Source organism: Ranitomeya variabilis, chromosome 3, assembly GCF_051348905.1.
Source record: "Ranitomeya variabilis isolate aRanVar5 chromosome 3, aRanVar5.hap1, whole genome shotgun sequence".
Classification (NCBI taxonomy): domain Eukaryota; kingdom Metazoa; phylum Chordata; class Amphibia; order Anura; family Dendrobatidae; genus Ranitomeya; species Ranitomeya variabilis.
Window position 1 is genome coordinate 74,004,761 of NC_135234.1, and position 23,380 is coordinate 74,028,140.

The window sequence follows — 23,380 nt, forward strand, 5'->3', positions numbered from 1 at the left end:
TGTGAGAAGAAAGGGCAGCAGCCTACGTCAGAGAACTATATTCTTTAGCCAAACTGCAACAGCCGTAGCACCAGAGACTGTATTCAAGTGGTGCTGAGTCTAGGGAAACATAAAAAGGCCTTTTTCTGTTGTGATTTGTAGGGTTCCAGTAGATAGTTCCACATTAATGACAATTATTGTATTACCTGGTTAATTAATTTGTTTAATGTTCCTTGTCGTCCATGAATTGATGCTTCATGTAACAAAGACCAATCAGACACAAAGTCTGCAAAGAAAAAAAGAAGTGTTATAATATATATCACATCACAAAATATTTAATGTTATTAGTAAATATAACAATAAACAGCCTGAGGAGCTTAGGACACTGACACCTTTAATATTCTTTTTTTATTAAATGTTTACATTTTTGGATGGTAATCGTTATCCTACAGGTCCTTATTAAAATGTTACTTCATTTGGCTTCTGCTGCCTCCATGTATCATCGTACATAACCAGCTGCAGATTTCTGTTTTGGCCATTTCTAGGCCAAATAAAACATTTTCCTAAAGTGGTGTGAGTTTTATCGTAGTCTGGGAATTAAATAATTGGCATCAGCCATCTCAATGCCTTTCATAAGTCAAAGAAATAATTTTCAGGACCACTGTGTGCTTTTTAGTAGTCTGGGAAACAAATATTTGTCATCAACAATCTTATTGCTATTTCTAGGCCAAATAAATAATTTTTATAAATCAATTTGTGTTTTCTAGTAGTCTAAGAAATAAATAATTGTCATCAGCCAGCTCGTTGCCATTTACAGGCCAGATAAATCATTTTCCTAAAGTGGTGTGAGTTTTATAGTAGTCTGGGAAGTAAATAATTGGCATCAGCCATCTCAATGCCTTTCATAGGTCAAAGAAAAAATTTTTCAGGACCACTGTGTGCTTTTTTGTAGTCTGGGAAACAAATAATTGTCATTAATAAACATGTGTATAGCAAAATATTGCTATAATTTTCTGGGAGAAATACTTCATTTTCTGAAACAATTTCAAGGGTGCCAATATATTGACAGCACATGGACTTTTGCCATCTGTGTGCTCACTGTACATGATTTTCACAGACCCTTAGACCAGTATGGATAATTTACATTCATGACTTGGATCAAAAAAGGACATTTCGCAGTGATTTCTTGCAGATCACTCAGTTTACAAAAACACATGGCCATGTGAACAGTCACATAGACTACAATAGATACATGTTCTCGCTGTGAAAAACACTGATAGAACACATACGTGAAAAACGTAAACCTGAATGAGATCTAAACCAAATCTCTGGAGCTGCAGTTCACTGCTTATAGGTCTCGGTTCCTACCTACCCTTTATGCTTGCTTTCATGATGACAACTGTCTCCTCACCGGCTCTGCGGACATCTGTGCACGGCCAACTGTCAATCAAAGTGCTGTGATGTGCTTATAACTGCCGGTAACAGAATAGTGAGTGGTGCCTGTAGACGCTTCACGCACATCCCAATGACTGAAAGCTGAAGGCTCCCATTAGAAAATAAGTTCATTTTTTCCCAGTAGCTGCACTTCTAGTAAGTCAGCCATACAGCATCGTCGTAATGCTATCTACCTGCAGATTGACCTATATCTACAGCTAGATCGCGTTTTCCAAGGTGACGGGTTCCCTTTAAGCTCTCATGGTTTTAGAGACATAAATTTGTGGATTATTGCATTTTCCAGGACGTCCCCCTGACAGCACTCTGGAGGACGTCCTCCTCCTCCTTGCAGGGACAGGAAACAACACGAGAGGTTAAAAGGTCCCACTCCGCCCCCTTTCCTTTAGTGTTTTTCCTGTCCCTGCATGGAGGGACACACGAGAGAAGCAAGCTTACCGGACCGGAGGGCTCAGGGGGATCGTGCGGCTGGTCCAATATCCTTCCCCCTCGTCGATAGCCCAGGGCACATACTTCCCGGTTGGGAGTCCCTGTGCCCAGAGACCAGTCGAGCGGACGCGCTCCTGGGTGAGCCGCTTCCTCCCAGGGGGAGGCTCTCGGCTCGGGCGCCAGGAGGAACAAGAGGCGCCGGCGCCAGGAAGGTGGAAAGGCGCATAGGTCCGCATGCTCTCATACGAGCATGCAGGGACGGCAGAACCTCCCGGCTTCAGCGTGCGTTCCACTGCGTGGAACGTGGAAGTAAGTGTATATCGTCACTTCCGGTGACGTCAGCGGCGTCATTTCCGGCGGATTCGGCGGCAGAACATGCGTTCCACAGTGTGGAACGCTGAAACATCGATAAAAAGGCGCCGGAGATGGGAATGGGCGTCCAGCGTTCTACTCAGCAAGCGCTACAGTGAACCGGGACGCACATTCACAGGCACGAGCCGGAAAGGAGGTCTTCAATGCCAGAGACAAGGGGTAAGTGCAGCAGTGCTGCTAAATCCCTGTATGTATATCTGGCAGGAGATGTTCTATTTATATGGTATATTTATATTTAAACAGAGGATATGGATCCCAGGAGTGAGGAGGCTGGGGTAAGTGCGCATAGCGCATATTACCTTCCACTCTTATTCCTAAGTCACTAAGATACACTCACTCTTATACTTAGGATAAGGAGACTCAACAGACATCCCTGCCAGTGGCAAAAAAGTCAGGCAAGGCACTGACAAAGTCCAGACGATGCTCCATATGTAATGCAAAGTTACCAGAAGCACATAAAAAGGAGTTGTGCGGGTCCTGCATCTCTAGAGTTGTAAGAGAAGAGCAACCGTTATTATTATCTGAAATGAGATCTTTAATTCGGGAAGAGGTACAGAATTCATTAGCTACTATGACACAACGGTACCCCTCCAGCCCAGGTCGGGGTCGCAAAAGACCACGGATGGACCTGGACCAGGACGATGTGGAGGCTTCATCTAAGGAAGAATCAGACGGTGGAGGTTCGGATCAAGAAGACGGAGAATTACCATTGGAGGAACAGGATCAAGGAAGAAAGTTTCTATTTCCCGTGGAAGAGACAGAAGATTTAGTACAAGCTGTGAGGAATACAATGCAGATGAAAGAGGAGCCGCGGCCGAAGTCCAGACAAGATTTGATGTTTGGAGGGCTTACGTCACAAAGACAGACGGTATTCTCTGTAAGCGATCACCTGAAACAGATGATATTGCAAGAATGGAAGGATGCGGAACGTAGACTGATAGTGTCTCGGGAGTTTAAAAGTCGTCTACCATTTGATCCGGAGGATATCAAGTCATGGGAGGAAATTCCGAAAGTTGACGTACCCATAGCCAAGGTTACTAAAAAAACGGCTATTCCATTTGAGGACTCATCTAGTCTTAGAGACGCTATGGACCGCAAAGCAGATATTCTGTTGCGCCGTTCCTGGGAAACGTCGGCAGCACTGATAAAGGCTAACATTGCAGCCACGTCAGTAGCTAGATCAATGTATTTGTGGATGGGGCAGTTAGAGGAACATTTGGTGAATAAAACCCCGCGGGCCGATATAATTTCTTCCTTACCCATCATAAAGTCTGCCACAGCCTTTATGGCTGACACGTCAGCAGAATCCGTGAGATTTGCGGCCTGGAATAGCTCATTATCCAATGCGACTCGTAGAGCTATATGGCTTAAATCATGGTCAGGGGATAATGCATCTAAAAATAAATTATGTGCTATTCCCTTTTCAGGATCCAAAGTATTTGGACAGGCGTTAGATGATATTTTAGAATCCGCTTCAGACAATAAAAAAGGTTTTCCAGAGGAAAAACCGAAAAAGTTTCAGCCATTTCGGAAAAGACCCCCACCTCGAAGTTCCTATAGAGGCAAGCAGCATGACTATAGAGAACAGTGGAGATCCAACAGGGGTACCTATAGAGGAGCATACTCTCAGAACCGAAGGGGAAGGAATTCCCTGTTTGGATCAAGCCCTAGATCTAGGAGACAATGACGCCATAGGTATAGGGGGCAGACTCAGTCTTTTCCTGAACAACTGGAAAAAGATTACAAAAAATGCCTATGTCCTCAAAATAATTTCAGAAGGATACAAGATAGAGCTCGTATCCCCAGCACCACAGAGGTGTATTCCACCCACCAGTGTGGCAAAAAATTCACCAATGTTCTTAGACCTTATGAAGTTGTTCAGGTCTCAAGTTATAGTGCGGGTTCCCAAAACAGAAATAGCCAGAGGTCACTACTCTTCACTATTTTCAATTCCAAAGCCATCGGGAGAAACTCGCACAATAATAAACCTAAAACCCTTGAACGTCTATGTAAGATACAAAAGATTCAGAATGGAATCAATAAAAACAACTGTCCACCTCATAGACGAAGATGCGGTAATGTGTACGCTCGACCTAAAAAGCGCGTATCATCAGGTTCCAATCCATGCAACATCTCAGGAGCTTCTGAGGTTTTCTGTAAAGATTCCGGACCAAACCTGCCACCTACAATTTCAGTGTCTCCCGTTCGGCCTGGCCTCAGCACCAAGAATAATTACAAAACTGGTAGCAGAGGTGGTGGCATACTTAAGAAACGAGGGAATTACAATAATTCCTTATTTGGACGATTTTCTGCTGGTAGCCAGAACAAAAAACATCTTAATCCTACACAGGGATCGAGCCATTTCAGTCCTAGAATATCTAGGTTGGGTTGTAAATCAGAAGAAATCACACATAAAGCCCGAATCTTGGAAGGTGTTTCTGGGAGTTCTTCTAGATGCCACCTCAAGACAATCCTTTTTGCCAAGAGAAAAGCAGGTGGCAATGAGAACGTTAATCATGGAATTCCTAAAACATTGGATTACTATAAGATCGGCCATGAAGATCTTAGGGAAGATGACGGCCTGTATTACTTGCGTAAGGTGGGCACAGGCTCACTCAAGATTGTTACAGGATCAGGTTCTCTCGACATGGGATCGACGTCAGTCATCGCTGGACAAAGTAATCCGTCTGTCAAGAGCAGTAAAAAAGTCATTGCACTGGTGGACTCAATACAGCAACCTAAGAGTGGGTGTTCCATGGACCTTGAACCCTTGTGTGGTGATCACTACAGACGCCAGTCAGTGGGGTTGGGGAGCCCATCTAGAAGGATCATTCATTCAGGGCAGGTGGCCAGAAGATATCAGTCAAAGATCTTCAAACTACAGAGAGCTTTACGCTATTTGGGAAGCTCTAAGAAGAAACCACTCTCGCTTGAAGAACAAACATGTGAAAATCCTAACAGACAACATGACAGCGGTATCCTTCATAAGACATCAGGGAGGTCCCAGACACAAACCACTTCAAGAGTTGGCACGAAGAATATTTTTTTGGGCAGAGAACACAGTCCTGTCAATCATAGCAGTCCACTTAGAGGGATCTCAAAACGTCCTGGCCGATTATTTGAGCAGAAAAGAAATCTGTCCGACAGAATGGGAATTAAATCAAGAAATCTTTCAAAGATTATGTCATCATTGGGGGACTCCCAGGATAGACTTATTCGCTACAAGAAAAAATTCGAAGGTGGCCAGATTCTATTCCCTCAACCCTACGGACATGTCGGAAGCAGTCGACGCCTTGAGTCAAACATGGGTCGAACCACTCTCTTATGCATTTCCTCCAATAGCACTCATTCCGAGAGTACTCAGGAAGATTCAGGAAGAGCAGGCAACAGTGCTGATGGTTGTGCCATTCTGGCCGAGAAGGAGCTGGTTTCCGTTGTTAGGAGCCATGACAACAGACAGTCCAATCAGACTTCCCCTATGGAAGGACATCGTTCATCAAGGGCCCGTGTTACATCAAAACCCGGAACGATTACACCTTTCAGCATGGATCCTGAGAGGGACATCTTGAAATCAAGGGGGCTATCTGATGAAGTCATCTCAACAATCCAAGCTAGTCGTAAGCCAGTAGCGTCAGCTATTTACTGCAAAATTTGGAAGAAATTCTGTATGAAAGGTGGCAGGTCGACCGTGATATCGGAAAACCCGGATGTTCCCAGAGTTCTGGATTTTCTCCAATCTGGATTCAATATGGGGCTGAGGCCTAGTACCCTTAAGGTGCAGATTTCGGCTCTTAGCACATTCCTGGATTATCCGTTGGCCTCTCATCCTTGGATAATTAGATTCGTAAAAGCCATCCAGAGATTACGTCCCACGTTTAGACAATTAACTCCCACTTGGGATTTAAATTTAGTGCTCAGAGCCCTATGTAAAGATCCTTTTACCCTTAAAAGTGACATGCCCATTGCAATACGAACTTGGAAAACAGCATTTTTGGTAGCAATTACAACGGCCAAAAGAGTAGGGGAGATACAAGCCCTGTCAATTAGGGATCCGTACCTCCAGATTCGTGAGGATCATATAATCTTAAAACTAGATCCATCATTTATTCCCAAGGTAGCTTCTGTACAAAATAGAAACCAGGAAATAATTCTACCCTCCTTTTGCAATAAACCCTCTAATACAAAAGAACAATCTTTACATTCTCTTGATGTAAGACAGGCAGTACTAGACTATTTAGAGGCCACTAGTACTTGGAGGAAAGATCCCAATCTATTTATCCTTTTTGGAGGTAAAAATAGGGGTAAAAAAGCATCCAAAACATCTATAGCTAGATGGATCACTACAGTAATCTCAAAAGCCTATGCGTCAGAAGGGGTAGATTGTCCTGTGGGAATAAAAGCCCATTCCACTCGGGCCATTTCAGCATCATGGGCGGAATGGGCAGGGGCATCATTAGAGCAAATCTGTAAAGCCGCAACCTGGGCCAGCGTGAACACATTCTGTAAACACTACAAACTAGATGTGTTAGCAACACAACAAATGTCATTTGGGAGAAAGGTTCTCCAGGCAGTTGTCCCACCCTAAAGGAGATTTCTTTGGTATTCTCCAGAGTGCTGTCAGGGGGACGTCCTGGAAAATGGGTATTATACCTACCGATAATTCGGTTTCCAGGAGTCCATCCTGACAGCACCGTTACTTCCCCCCCTATGTATACTATGTCATATGCTGTAAATATGATTTGGTTAATAAAATTCAAATGGTATCTATCCATGGTGTGGTACTTGTCAAAACACTAAAGGAAAGGGGGCGGAGTGGGACTTTTTAACCTCTCGTGTTGTTTCCTGTCCCTGCAAGGAGGAGGAGGAGGACGTCCTCCAGAGTGCTGTCAGGATGGACTCCTGGAAACCGAATTATCGGTAGGTATAATACCCATTATCATCTATTGTTGTATCCATAGGATGTAATGGTGTAATAGCAATAGTTGCTTATAGAGATTGGTTTTGATGGTAAGAATCGTTTCATTATCCCGATAGGACCTCCTTTGTTCTTGTATAGAGCAAATTGTTCTATTTTGAGAGTTTAGAATAAGAGGAAAATATCTAGCGTCCATGTGTCTTATGAACATCTGTCTTATTTTATTTTATGAACATCTGTCTCACATCTTGTAATATGTTCACCTTTTTAACTACTTCATTTGGCGCACATGAACACTTATTTTGCTGTACAGAAATTTGTCACCAATCCCAGTTCACAGTAAGGATCAAAATCTAAACATCTCAGACATACACACTCTGACGTACTATTAAAATTGATTTTTCTTTTTTATGCTAAACATATTTTTCAAAAAAAAATATTTATTTGTTGTATTATAAAAAAAAAAACAACTGATAACTTGCATTTTTCACTCTGGCTAATGAGCCTCATAATAGGCTGACACTTCCTGTTTATTGAGATCACTTCCTATCATCTTATGACCATCATATGGCAGATTACAATGACGATAATGCCTATACATAGATAACACAATCCATTATTCACAATAGGTGAAGGTTGCAGCCCACCCTTTTCCCCTCCCTGCACAATCACCTCTGTCCATATCACAGAGCATGCCCACAACACTCTCCTATAAAAGTCAATGTACATTCCCAGTATATTGTGTCCTATGTCCATAAAGCTACTATAAAACATATCTCTAAATGCTGTTACCAGCAGTCCAGAAAAGAGGGCAGCCCTCATAATGAATTTTAGAAAATAGGATAAAAAAAATAAATAAACAGATTATAAAAAAATAATGTTTCACTACTACATTAAGTGTAAGGCTGGTTTCACACATCCACTGTTCCTGATCCGAGTACAGACTGACAAATGTGGATCGGTCACAGGTCTCTCGATTTAAACACATGTGGATGTTGAGTTTGGGTCAAGAGAGCCGAGGCTGAGCCGTACTCAGACCGTGATACGTGAATGTGTGAAACCGGCCTAAATCAAAGACTGGCAGAAAGTAAAAAGTCCTGTATTCGGAACCATTACAAAGTCAACAATGGCCTATCTCAGGAGGAGACATATCATTGGTGCAAACTGTGTAGCCACACAGACAGAAGAGGTAAGAGGGACCACCACCACCTCCAAAGCAGAGATGCATTGTGATAAGCTATCATACTTTTCTTGCACAGCGGCCCTCTTATATCTGTGTTTCCCAGGCTACATAATTAATACACTGGTTACACAGCAATTACCTAAATATGTTTGGGGTCATAGGAGCTTGTATAGTCACTGGTGGTGAAGGCATGCTAAGATGAAAAGGTACCACCAGCCTCAGAAGTGATTGCTATATCTTGGAACTGGAGGACCATGAGTAGTTGTTGGTTGGGTGGACAAACCACTGATGTGGGACCACATTTGGGGGTAAACGTGGAGCCATTGACGCACTTGGGTCACTAGAGTCTATTTCCTAAGGATTAATTCACATGCCTAACCGATTAGATTTCTTCTGTGTACACTGGTAATAATACGGCAAATAATATCATTCATTGGTGTGATTTTAAACCGAGAACTTGATGTTTTTTTGTGTTTAAGAATTTGCATTACTTTCAGCTTATTGTAGAGTAACCAGTTCAGACTTGTCCGGGAACTGAATGATCCGCTCTCATGTGTAAGAAAAAGTTCAGCTCCGTTATGTTCAAGTATGACAGGATATACATTTTTGGTGGACGGTTGAGACTATATTTTATGTATGTGTGGTGCACATTGCTCTAATTACATGGCAAGAAGCTGTTTGTATGGTCTGGGCTGCGGAGTTATTTTAGTGATCAACTATTTACTTTAGACATGCATGTAATTGTTTCAGTATGTTAAGCATTATGTACACACACATACATATATTTACTGTATGTATGTATACTGTACATCTTCTTAGTGGCGGGCCAATTTTTGAAAAATCTGACCAGTGTCCCTTTAGGTAGTAATACCTCTGGAATGCTTCAACAAATCCCAGTGATTTCGAGAATGTTTTTTCGTGGCACATTATAATTTATGACAACGGTAAATTTAGGTTGATATGTTTGATTTTTTTTATAAATAAATACAAAACATTTGACAAAAATGTAAAAAAAAGTGCAATTTTCAAATTTTGAATGATTATTCCTTTAATCCAGATAGTTATGCAGCACCCCAGGAAGCCAGTTGTTACAGTGGTATTGCCTTCCTCACGGGGAGGGTGATGCCATGCCTGGAAGCAAGGAAGATCCCTTTAACAGGTGACACCTACAGACAACACTATTCTGACTCCAGAAGGAGAGCTCTGATCCAGTTTGTAGGTGGCTTCCCTATATATTCTGGCTGGAGTAGGAGTTAGGTAGTCAGTTTTAGAGGAGAGTTGGAGCCGTGCAGACACATGGTTCTGCAGCTCCTGACAGAGCAGTCTGTGAGAGACTGTGAGGGGAGAAGAAGTAAAGGAGAGGAAAGATACTAGGAGTGGAGCTGCGAGAGGGCTCACTCCAGAATCAGCGCAAGAAACCGGAAGCTGGAATTCCGAGGTTGTGGGGATAACTATATGCCCCAGAGCAGAAACCGGAGGGCAGGAGATTTCAAGTCGCCTGTCCACCATTACATCCGAAGGCACAGGAGCATATAGAACCTGAAGTCACCACAAGTAGGGACACCTGTGATAAGGCTCGAGTTGCCTGCCATACGGATATTGTCCTATTAATAGGACAGAGAGAAAGTGAGGACCTTGTGTGAAGCCTTAGGCAGCAAGGACCTACAACACAGCGCAGTAAGGAAGGCTTCCAACCCCACCTGGCTAGGGGGATTCTCAATCGTTTCCAGGCTGGCCGGACCTCCCCATCACCTGTGATTCGTTCCCTGGACTGTGGCTGCATTCTACCAGTAAAAGGTAAAGAGACTGTAACCTTGTGTCCTCTAATTCTTTGCTGCACTTCACCATCTATAACCCTTACCAACTACACTGGGAGCCCTGGGGACTAATTTCTACCTGTGGGGAACTATACCACCTCTTCTGCAATACCATCATCCCCAGAGGACACCTTTGAGCAGCATCGTCCATCCCTGGCCGAGCACCACAGGTGGCGTCACAAACATTCTTTATTCAAAACAACCCCTTTAAAGACCTTTCCTTTAACTTAGATACTCAGGGCCACGGACCGGGTTGCTGCCACCGTGACTACCCTTTTAACAACCACTGAACCCGGTACCGAGTATCCCCTAGGCCCTAGTGGGCGCTCCAATCATACAACAGAAAAACATTAAAAAATAACATTTCCCACATGTCTGCTTTACATCAGCACCATTTGTAAAATGTTATTTTATTTTGTTTGCATTTTAGGAGGTTTTAAAAATGTAGCAGCAATTTTTCATTTTTTCAAAGAAATTTACAAAATTTAGTTTTTAGGGACCTATCCAGGTTTGAAGTGACTCTGGGGGTCCTATATATTGGAAACCCCCCAAAAGTGATACTATTTTTAGAAAAAGCATCCCTTGACATATTGAAAACTGTTGTCAGGTAGTTTATTAACCCTTCAGGTGATTTTCAGGAATGAATGCAGAGAGGCATGACAGAAATGAAAATGTGTATTTTACCACCTAAAAGTCACTAACTTCTGAACAGGTCGCTGTAGACCGTTATTTGGTCATGAATTGGCAAGGCAAACATCAGGACCACACAATCATGATCTCAGGGTGCCGATGGGGTTAAATAGGAAGCTCCACACTCTGTTAACCATTTATATGATGTAGTCCCTTTTGACAGCAGCATCTAAGGGGTTAAACAGATATGGACGGTGCCAACACTGATCATGGCTAATGCAGCAAGTTTGTCAGGTATAATGTACAACCAATCGCTGCTGGATTGTCTCCTGTATGTGGAGGCTAATCTCTTATATCACAAGTCAGTAAAAAGACTTATTGGAAGTCATTAAAGGGAACCTGTCACCTCGTTTTTCGATATGAGATAAAAATATGGCTCAATAGGGCCTGAGCTCTGCTTTACATTAGTATCTTTCATATCCCTCGATTCCCCACCTTTGCAGAGAAAATACCATAGTAATCTCTCCGTTTTCATCTGTAAATCACCCTGGTCCGGTCCGATGGGCGGGGCCTAATCACTGTCTCTCCCCCCGTAACTTGATCTGTGAATAGCACAGATCGCGTTCATTTTTTGCAGTTGCGCATTGCATTAGCCTCTAGAGCGTGCGCAGTATGCTTTGACCAACTGTGGGCAAAGCATGATATCATTTTCCTTGACGTTCTTTGCCCCAGAAGTCTTTCTAAGCTTCCGGGGCGCAGAGCATAGGGTCAAAAGCCGGCGCATGCGCAATAATGATTTCATGCTTTGCCCACAGTTGGTCAAAGCATACTGCGCACGCGCGAGACGCTAATTCAATGCGCAACCGCAGAAACTGACGCCAAAGAAAGGAAAGAAGATTAGTTTAGCAAAGCCGGAGATGGGGAGAATCGGCGAATAGGCCCCGCCCATCGGACTGACCGGGGTGATTGACAGACCAAAATGGAGAGATTACTAAGGTATTTTCTCTGCAAAGGTGGGAAATCGGGGGATATGAAAAATACTAATGTAAAGCAGAGCTCAGGCACTATTGAACCATATTTTTACCTCATATCAAAATAACGGGGTGACAGTTTCCCTTTAAGGGGATATATACACTGCTCTAAAAAATAAAAGGAACACTTAAACAACAGAATATAACTCCAAGTAAATCAAACTTCTGTGAAATCAAACTATCCACTTAGGAAGCAACACTGTTTGCAAATCAATTTCACATGCTGTTGTGCAAATGGAATAGACAACAGATGGAAATTATTGGCAATTATCAAGACACACTCAATGAAGGAGTGGTTCTGAAGGTGAGGTGGGGACCACAGACCAGAACTCAGTACCAATGCTTTCTGGCTGATGTTTTGGTCATTTTTGAATGTTGGTTGTGCTTTCACACTCATGGTAGCATGAGACGGACTCTACAACCCACACAAGTGGCTCAGGGAGCGCAGCTCATCCAGGATGGCACATCAATGCGAGTTGTGGCAAGAAGGTTTGCTGTGTCTGTCAGCGTAGTGTCCAGAGGCTGGAGGCGCTACCAGGAGATACAGTAGGCCAGTACACCAGGAGATGTGGAGGGGGCCGCAGGAGGGCAATAACCCAGCAGCAGGACCGCTACCTCCACCTTTGTGCAAAAAGGAACAGGAAGAGCACTGCCAGAGCCCTGCAAAATGACCTCCATCAGGCCACAAATGGGCATGTGTCTGCACAAACGGTTAGAAACCGACTCCATGAGGATGGTCTGAGTGCCCGATATCCACAGATGGGGGTTGTGCTCGCAGCCCAACACTGTGCAGGACGCTTGGCATTTGCCACAGAACACCAGGATTGACAAATTCGCCACTGGTGCCCTGTGCTCTTCACAGATGAAAGCAGGTTCACACTGAGCACATGTGACATACGTGACAGAGCCTGGACACGCCATGGAGAGTGATCTGCTGTCTGCAACATCCTTCAGCATGGCCAGTTTAGCAGTGGGTCAGTAATGGTGTGGGGTGGCATTTCTTTGGAGGGCCGCACAGCCCTCTATGTGCTTGCCAGAGGTAGCCTGACTGACATTAGGTACCGAGATGAGATCCTCAGACCCCTTGTGAGACCATATGCTGGTGCGGTTGGTCCTGGGTTCCTCCTAATGCAGGACATTGCCAGACCTCATGTGGCTGGAGTGTGTCGGCAGTTCCTGCAAAATGAACGCATTGAAGCTATGGACTGGCCCGCCCGTTCTCCAGACCTGAATCCGATTGAACACATCTGGGACATCATGTCTCGCACCATCCACCAATGTCATGTTGCACCACTGACTATCCAGGAGTTGGCGGATGCTTTAGTCCAGGTCTGGGAGGAGATCCCTCAGGAGACCATCTGCCGCTTCCACAGGAGCATGCCCAGGCATTGTAGGGAGTTCATACAGGCATGTGGAGGCCACACACACTACTGAGCATCATTTCCTTGTCTTGAGGCATTTCCACTGAAGTTGGATCAGCCTGTAACTTCATTTTCCACTTTGATTTTGAGCATAATTCCAACTCCAGACCTCCGTGGGATATTAGTTGTAATTTATGTTGATCATTTTTAGGTTTTATTGTTCTCAACACATTCCACTATGTAATGAATAAAGATTTGCAACTGGAATATTTAATTTGTTGATATCTAGGATGTGGGATTTTAGTATTCCCTTTAGTTTTTTGAGCAGTGTATATACACACACATACAGCGGATGAAATAAGTATTGGAACACAACAATTTTTTAAGTAAATGCATTTCTAATGCAGGCACAGAAATCAAACCACAGGTATCAATAAATTAAGTTATCTATAATATAACGCTGGGAGCGTCACTCTGTCCGAAGCCTTTATAGACTGTGCAAGCGCCGGCGCAGTCTGGACCCCACAGAGCGACGCTCCCAGGAGATCGCGGTATGCGTAAGCGCTGAACGCACACCGCGATCTCCAACGGAGAAACAAGAACGAGCCAGGAGGCGGAGGGTGAGTATACTTACCTGTCCCGTTCCACCGACGCGATTCCGGGCCATGAATGTCCCCCTGCTCCCAGAATCGGCGCCTGCGCAGACCGCGCTTTCCGGCGCCATTTTCTTGAAGACACATTGCAGTGTGTCTTCAAGAAAATGGCGCCGGAAAGCGCGGACTGCGCAGGCGCCGATTCCGGCACCAGGAGGACACAGAAAATGGCGCCGGAAATGAATGAGGCAGCGCAAGTAACAAATTGCTGTGCCATGAGGCTGTGGCACTTCATGCCACAGCTATTTGTTACTTACGCCACCTGATTCATTTCCGCCGCCATTTTCTTGGTCCTGCTCCCAGAATCGGCGCCTGCGCAATCCGCGCTTTCCGACGCCATTTTCTTGAAGACACATTGCAGTGTGTCTTCAAGAAAATGGCGCCGGAAAGCACGGACTGCGCAGGCGCCGATTCCGGGAGCAGGACCAAGAAAATGGCGGCGGAAATGAATCAGGTGGCGACAGCCGCCGCACCCAGCACAGCCGTCCACAGCCGACGCACCCAGCACAGCCACCGCACCCAGCACAGCCATCCACAGCTGACGCACCCAGCACAGCCACCGCACCCAGCACAGCCATCCACAGCCGCCGCACCCAGCACAGCCACCCACAGCCGCCGCACCCACCACAGCCACAGCACCCAGGACAGCCACGCACAGCCACCGCACCCAGCACAGCCGCCGCACCCAGCACAGCCACCGCACCCAGCACAGCCATCCACAGCCGACGCACCCAGCACAGCCACCGCACCCAGCACAGCTGTCCACAGCCGACGCACCCAGCACAGCCACCGCACCCAGCACAGCCGTCCACAGCCGCCGCACCCAGCACAGCCACCCACAGCCACCGCACCCACCACAGCCACCGCACCCAGCACAGCCACGCACAGCCACCGCACCCAGCACAGCCACCGCACCGAGCACAGCCGCTGCACCCAGCACAGCCGCCGCACCGAGCACAGCCGCCGCACCCAGCATAGCCGCCGCACCGAGCACAGCCGCCCACAGCCACGTACAGCCGCCTACAGCCACGCACAGCCGCCGCACCCAGCACAGCCGCCGCACCCAGCACAGCCACGCACAGCCGCCTACAGCCGCTGCACCCAGCACAGCCGCCCACAGCCACGCACAGCTGCCCACAGCCGCCTACAGCCACGCACAGCCGCCGCACCCAGCACAGCCGCCGCACCCAGCACAGCCACGCACAGCCGCCCACAGCCACGCACAGCCGCTGCACCCAGCACAGCCACCGCACCCAGCACAGCCGCCCACAGCCATGCACAGCCATCCACAGCCACCTACAGCCACGCACAGCCGCTGCACCCAGCACAGCCACCGCACCCAGCACAGCCGTCCACAGCCAGCACAGCCACCCACAGCCGCCGCACCCAGCACAGCCACGCACAGCCGCCGCACCCAGCACAGCCGCCACACCTAGCACAGCCGTCCACAGCCGCCGCACCCAGCACAGCCACGCACAGCCACCCACAGCCACCGCACCCAGCACAGCCACACACAGCCGCCGCACCCAGCACAGCCGCCGCACCGAGCACAGCCGCCTACAGCCACGCACAGCCACCGCACCCAGCACAGCCGCCGCACCCAGCACAGCCGCCGCACCCAGCACAGCCACGCACAGCCGCCCACAGCCACGCACAGCCGCTGCACCCAGCACAGCCACCGCACCCAGCACAGCCGCCCACAGCCACGCACAGCCGCCTACAGCCACGCACAGCCGCACCCAGCACAGCCGCCATACCCAGCACAGCCGCCGCACCCAGCACAGCCACGCACAGCCGCCGCACCCAGCACAGCCGCCGCACCCAGCACAGCCGCCGCACCCAGCACAGCCGCCGCACCCAGCACAGCCCCGCACAGCCGCCCACAGCCACGCACAGCCGCTGCATCCAGCACAGCCACCGCACCCAGCACAGCCACGCACAGCCGCCTACAGCCACGCACAGCCGCTGCACCCAGCACAGCCGTCCACAGCCAGCACAGCCACCCACAGCCAGCACAGCCACCCACAGCCGCCGCACCCAGCACAGCCACGCACAGCTGCCGCACCCAGCACAGCCGCCGCACCCAGCACAGCCACGCACAGCCGCCGCACCCACCACAGCCACCGCACCCAGCACAGCCACGCACAGCCGCCGCACCCAGCACAGCCGCCGCACCCAGCACAGCTGCGCACAGCCACGCACAGCCGCCGCACCCAGCACAGCCGCCCACAGCCACCCACAGCCGCTGCACCCAGCAGAGCCACCGCACCCAGCACAGCCGCCCACAGCCACGCACAGCCGCCACACCCAGCACAGCCGCCCACAGCCACGCACAGCCGCTGCACCCAGCACAGCCGCCTACAGCCACGCACAGCTGCCACACCCTGCACAGCCACCACGCACAGCCGCCGCACCCAGCACAGCCACCGCACCCAGCACAGCCGCCGCACCCAGCACAGCCGCCGCACCCAGCACAGCCGCCGCACCCAGCACAGCCGCCCACAGCCACGCACAGCCGCTGCACCCAGCACAGCCACCGCACCCAGCACAGCCGCCCACAGCCACGCACAGCTGCTGCACCCAGCACAGCCGTCCACAGCCAGCACAGCTACCCACAGCCGCCACACCCAGCACAGCCACGCACAGCCGCCGCACCCAGCACAGCCTCCGCACCCAGCACAGCCGCCGCACCGAGCACAGCCGCCGCCCACAGCCACGCACAGCCGCCCACAGCCACGCACAGCCGCTGCACCCAGCACAGCCACCGCACCCAGCACAGCCGTCCACAGCCGCCGCACCCAGCACATCCACCCACAGCCGCCGCACCCACCACAGCCACCGCACCCAGCACAGCCACACACAGACGCCGCACCGAGCACAGCCGCCCACAGCCACGCACAGCCGCCCACAGCCACGCACAGCTGCCTACAGCCACGCACAGCCGCTGCACCCAGCACAGCCACTGCACCCAGCACAGCTGCGCCACATACAGCCGCCCGCACTCAGCACAGCCACATACAGCCGCCCGCACTCAGCACAGCCGCCCGCACTCAGCACAGCCGCCCGCACTGATGGGGGCGCAGGATGGAGCAGCACGTGATAGGATGGGAGCACATGACAGGATGGGGATGCAGGATGGAGCAGCACATGACACGGTGGAGCAGCACATGACAGGATGGAGATGCAGGATGAAGCAGCACATGACACGGTGGAGCAGCACATGACAGGATGGGAGAGCAAGATGGGAGCAGCACATACCAGGATGGAGACCATATACCAATATAAATGCTCGCCACCCGGGCGTAGAACGGGTTCAATAGCTAGTGTGTAATAATGGGAAAAGGCACTGGCAAACTTTATGTAATGGATGGAAGGATGAATGGACAAAGGTGCCAAGGCATTCTTGATAAAAAATCTCCTGCCATCTACCAGGATGCTGAAGATGAAATGAGGTTGGGCATTTCAGCAAGACAATGATCCCAAACACACAACCAAGGAAACTCTCTTTGGTTTCAGACAAAGAACATAAAGCTGCTAGAATGGCCCAGCCAAACACCTGACTTGAATACAATAGAAAATTTACGGGAGAAACTAAAGCTCAGAGTTCATAGAAGGAGCCCACAGGACCTTCAGGACTTGAACAGTGGATTGGATGGGTTGTGACCGAAATCTGGTGAAAATCTCATGTAAGTAGCACCTTTAGAGATATATTTACTTAGAAAACTCGTGGCCTGCTCAATATTTCTTTCACCCACTGTATATATACAGTACAGTTGAAACCAGAAGTTTATATACACTATATAAAAAGACACATATGCATGTTTTTCTCAATATCTGACATGAAATCAGAATGAACCTTTCTCGTTTTAGGTCATTTAGGATTACCATAATTGTTAATATTTGCCAAATGCCACAATAATGAGACAGAGAGAATGTTTAAGGCATTTTTATTACTTAAGGTACCTTCACACGAAACGACGCTGCAGCGATAGCGACAACTATGCCGATCGCTGCAGCTTCGCTGTTTGATCGCTGGAGAGCTGTCACACAGACCGCTCTCCAGCGACCAACGATGCCGAGGTCCCCGGGTAACCAGGGTAAACATCGGGTTGCTAAGCGCAGGGCCGCACTTAGTAACCCGATGTTTACCCTGGTTACCAGCGTAAAATGTAAAAAAACCAAACACTACATACTCACCTGCGCGTCCCCCGGCGTCCGCTTCCTGCACTGACTGACTGACTGAGCGCCGGCAGTAGCAGGGCACAGCGGTGACGTCACGGCTGTGCTGTGCTTTCACTTTCACTTTGCGGCGCTCAGTCAGTGTGGGAAGCAGACGGCGGGGGATGCGAATGTAAGTATGTACTGTTTGTTTTTTTTACATTTTACACTGGTAACCAGGGTAAACATCGGGTTACTAAGCGCGGCCCTGCGCTTAGTAACCCGATGTTTACCCTGGTTACCAGTGTAAAATATCGCTGGTATGGTTGCTTTTGCTGTCAAACACAACGATACACAGCGATCGGACGACCAAATAAAGTTCTGAACTTTATTCAGCGACCAGCGACATCACAGCAGGATCCTGATCGCTGCTGCGTGTCAAACTAAACGATATCGCTAGCCAGGACGCTGCAACTTCACGGATCGCTAGCGATATCGTTACAAAGTCGTTTCGTGTGAAGGTACCTTTACTGCAAAGTCAAAAGTTTACATACATTTCATTAGTATTTGGTACCATTGCCCTTAAAGTGAATGACTTGGGTCAAGCCGTTCGGATATCCTTCCACAAGCTTCTCACAATAGTTGGTCGGAATTTGGGCCCATTCCTCCTGACAAAACTGGTGTAACTGATCTAGGTTTGTAGGTCGCCTTCCTCGCACCTGCCTTTTCAACTTTGCCCATAAATTTTCAATAGGCTTGAAATCAGGACTTTGTATTGGCTGCTCCAAAACATTGACATTGTTTTCTTTAAAGGGAACCTGTCAGCAGGATTGTGCACCTACAGACACTGGCAGATCATCGCCATTGTACTGATAAAAATGATACCTTGGTTGATGAAATCCATCTTCTGGTTGTTGCTTAATCCTTACTTTCAGTTTTGAGTTAATTAGTCCATGAGCCAAGAACCAAATTTGACGATATCGGTACCAAGCGGAGTGACTAATTCTCTTTGGTATTTTTAGGTAGATGCATGTCTGTAGTTTATTTTTTGATATGATAGCCCTTACATATACGTAGCTTATTAACCCCTTCAGCCCTAGGCCTATTTGTACCCAAGTGCCTAAGCCAATCTGACCTGTGCCACTTCATGGGCTAATAACTTTGGAACGCTTTCACCTATCCAAGCCATTCTGAGATTGTTTTCTCGTGACATATTGTACTTCACGTCAGTGCTAAATGGGAGTCAATATATTTTACCTTTCTATATAAAAAAATGCTAAATATTCGGAAATTTTGGAAAAATCGGCAATTTTTTAACTTTGAAATTCTCTGCTTTTTACAAAAATACTGATACCCCCCATAATAGTTATTAATTTACACTCCCCACATGTTTACTTCATATTGGCATCATTTTGAAAATGAAACCTTATTGTTTTACGACGTAATAGGGCTTATAGTTTTATGCGCAATTTTTCACATTTACAGCAAAACCCACTTTTCAAAGGACCAAGTCACTTCTGAAGTCACTTTAAGGGGCTTACATAACAGAAACCACCCATAAATTACCCCATTTTGCAAACTACACCCCTCAAGCTGTTCAAAACTCATTTTTAAAAACTGTTAACCCTTTAGGTGTTCCACAGGAATTTTAGCATGAGCCAAGAACCAAATATGACGATATCGGTACCACCCGGAGTGACTAGATGTAGTATTTGTAACAAAATTTAATCCAAGTTATGTAAATACACACTGAACATGTCATGTGCATATATATATATATATATATATATATATATATATATATATATATATATGTTACTCCATAATATCTTCAACATCGGACTCTGAATCTGACTGTTGTTCTACTGGCTCGTCTTCAGTACCCTTGTTCTGGCATGTCTGTAATCTGCACATGTCTGTGCACTTCAGGCCATTGCTGAGGCAAGTACACTGAGGAAGTTCACATGACCGCACACACTTGCAGGACAGTAGCTGTATAATAGCTTCTGGTGCTGGTGCCCCTTGCATCCACTTGACAACAAGCTTTCCGTCGTTATCTATCATCCAACCGCAGTCTGTTGGGTTTGCAACCCATGGCTGGCTCTGCAGACTTCTCCTCCAGATCGCAGCCTGGTAGTTTGCACGCAGTGCATGCATGAAAAGGCAGTCCTGGCAAGGAGGGAGTTGACTTGACTCTACCACTCCACGTCTGGCACAGAACAGCTGATAACGGAGCCTGTTTACCTCAGTTGTTTGGGTAGTTGGCAGGTACATGTGGCAGGTGATTTCCTGTAACTTCTCAAAAAGTTCGGTAGACACTTCCCATGAACGACCAACTTCCTGAAAGGCATCCTGGTATGTCTTGTTCATCTTCAACTGCTTGAGTGTCGTCATCTTCCCACGGCCAGCGAATGCACTGACGGTGTCACAGCCTGTAAATGCATGCATACCAATCAATGAATCACATACGCTGCCTCCCAATGTTCGGCTCAGAGTGGTGATATCCAGGAATCTTGTCCGGTTCTGTGTACCGCATTTCTGGAACAGGTGGGATGGGATTTTGTGGCACATGCCCAGACACAGGACCATGACATCAGTATCCTCCGAAGTGATGATGACCGACTTGTAACCAGATTCTGCTGCATGAAGAGCATGGAGAAGGAGGCGTGTGTCTGCTTCTTCTTGATTTGACTTAAGGTCAGCAGCCTCTTCCCACTGTTCTTTGGTGATCTTAAAGCAGAGCTGCTCACATGTGACATACAGCTCCTTCTCCTCAAGCTTCTCCCTGTGGTGTTTCGCCTTCCATTCTTCTACCAGAAACTTTATGAGACTTGCCTTGTTGGAGGAACTACTTAGAAGCTTTTTCCACTGCTGGATGTTGTGCCCATGTTGAATGTTCTTGAAATGGATCCCTGTGCCTTCATATCTGTTGACTCTTTCTGTATCTTTGATGGATGTCTCCTTGTAGACGTCAAAGACAATATCAATGCGCTTGCTCTTAGCACCCTCATGGATAGCGCGACTCATTGCTGTGCCTGCTAGCTGGCCAAATGTTGCATTGTTTCCCTTCAGTTTCTGAACCAGGCTCATCCCATCAATGATGGTTGCAGAGGGCTCGGGGATCACTTCTGCAGGACGAGCATTCCTCTCCAACTCCCTTGCGAGGGCAGCCTTGTTGGTCTTGCGGATAGACCCATCACCATTGGCAAGTGCCCATGGCAATGGACCCAGGGGATGAGTCAAGACATCACTCATTTGTAGCTTTCTGTTCTCAGCTACAAGTATCATCTGGCCAAATAGGTTTCTGTCAGCCTTCAAAATTACCTCCTTGCCAAGACCTTGTCTGCGTGTCTTCATTTGGATGTTAGAGAACGTTTTAAGTTTGTTCTTCGTCATCTTGTCATGAAACAATGTAGTTGGCTTATCGGTACCCAAACGCTCATCCTTGAATGTTTGATATGCATCCTCTCCTATACTGTATGCCCCTTGAAGGTCTTTGGCTACATCTGGTGGTGCTACAGTCGCTGTTGACAAACTGATAAGTTCACCATTATGCTCTTTGTTGAAGGGGTTCACCCAACCTGTCTCCAGCAGTTGAACGAAAGATTGGACATCGGCTTCATCTCTTCTAATCCTAGACACCTGTAGGTCTGAATGGCTGAAGTCAGTATATTGTTGGCCTACCAGGGCCCTCAGCTGCCTCAAGTACATACTGCGGTACTCTGATGTCAGGTAGAACCTGGAAACAGCTCCAACTTTGAGGCTGAAGCCTTTTGTGCCCCCTGGTGTCTGGGTGTCTTTGTTGATTGTCTCTTCAATGGTCTGGTCCACAGGAATTCGTCCAAAAGGATTCTTGCTACCGATCTGGACCGAAAAGCCACCTTGCATGAAGTATTCATGGACCTCTGGGTGTTCTATGGGCAGCCGAGACATTGTGGCATAGTAATAGGTTAGGTATCGGGCATAGTTGACCTTGTCATAGGCAAAACACCATGGTATCATCTGTCGGATTGCTCCTAGGTGAAGCATCCAGTTGCCTTCTCTTGAAGCTCGAACCAGGGCCAGCATGGTCTCGACCATGTCCAAGTATGACATCCATGATATCGGGTGTTGTTGTGTTCGGGAGAGATTGGTGAACAAATAGTGGGGTGCATTTTTTGCTGGTACACCTCTTAAAAATAAAAAAATGAGCCTAAAATGACACCTTCATGTAAAAAATGCACTTTTTCCATTTTCTCAACCAAGTGTTTCCAACTACTGTGAAACACTGGTTGGGTCAAAGTGGTCACTATACCCCCTAAAAGATTCCTTGGGGGTGTAGTTTCCAAAATAGGGTCACTTTTTGGGGTTTCCACTGTGGGGGTACCTCAGGCAGCCTTCAAATGTGACATGGCCCCCTAGATTTCTTCCAGTGAATCCGCCACCCAAAAACCACATAGCGCTCCTTCCGTGTTGAGCTGTGCTGTGTGCCCATACTTTAGTTTACGAGTACATGTGGGGTGTTTCTATAAACTGCAGAATTAGGGTAACCAAGTTTGGGTTTGCCGTTAACCCTTGCTAGGTTGCAGGTAAAATTGGATTACAATGTAATATCTGGAAAAAAAATGAAATTTTGAAATTTCGCCTTCATTCTGCTAAAATTCCTGTGGAACACCTAAAGGGTTAACAGTTTTTAAAAATGAGTTTTGAACAGCTTGAGGGGTGTAGTTTGCAAAATGGGGTAATTTATGGGTGGTTTCTGTTATGTAAGCCCCTTAAAGTGACTTCAGAAGTGACTTGGTCCTTTGAAAAGTGGGTTTTGCTGTAAATGTGAAAAATTGCGCATAAAACTATAAGCCCTATTACGTCGTAAAACAATAAGGTTTCATTTTCAAAATGATGCCAATATGAAGTAAACATGTGGGGAGTGTAAATTAATAACTATTATGGGGGGTATCAGTATTTTTGTAAAAAGCAGAGAATTTCAAAGTTAAAAAATTGCCGATTTTTCCAAAATTTCCGAATATTTAGCATTTTTTTATATAGAAAGGTAAAATATATTGACTCCCATTTAGCACTGACGTGAAGTACAATATGTCACGAGAAAACAATCTCAGAATGGCTTGGATAGGTGAAAGCGTTCCAAAGTTATTAGCCCATGAAGTGGCACAGGTCAGATTGGCTTAGGCACTTGGGTACAAATAGGCCTAGGGCTGAAGGGGTTAATAAGCTACGTATATGTAAGGGCTATCATATCAAAAAATAAACTACAGACATGCATCTACCTAAAAATACCAAAGAAAATTAGTCACTCCGGGTGGTACCGATATCTGGCCCGGCTCATGGACTAAATGATATGCTCGTGCTACGGGCTTCAGTGACCTGCCCCCTAGTTAACATAATGAATATCATACAGTACAG

General features: G+C 47.2%; 1 protein-coding gene and 1 long non-coding RNA gene across 6 annotated transcripts in view; one reads left to right on the forward strand and one right to left on the reverse strand.

Annotated features, from left to right (window-relative positions):
* Positions 1–23,380, reverse strand: part of LOC143815193 (ankyrin repeat and SOCS box protein 9-like) — a 74,982-nt gene that overhangs the window by 34,071 nt on the left and 17,531 nt on the right. For 3 of the 5 annotated variants that reach the window (XM_077294172.1, XM_077294174.1, XM_077294171.1), the window contains exon 2: positions 186–265. In XM_077294172.1, coding sequence (XP_077150287.1) covers positions 186–265 — 80 coding nt within the window. Of the gene's footprint in view, positions 1–185; positions 266–1,351; positions 1,463–23,380 lie in introns of those variants that run through there. The other 2 variants (XM_077294175.1, XM_077294173.1) reach the window with 1 other exon arrangement.
* LOC143815194 (uncharacterized) overlaps positions 1,440–23,380 on the forward strand; it is a 39,000-nt gene continuing 17,059 nt past the window's right edge. The window contains exons 1-2 of the long non-coding RNA XR_013223697.1: positions 1,440–1,569; positions 17,339–17,508. This is a non-coding gene — a long non-coding RNA (uncharacterized LOC143815194). The remainder of the gene's footprint in view (positions 1,570–17,338; positions 17,509–23,380) is intronic.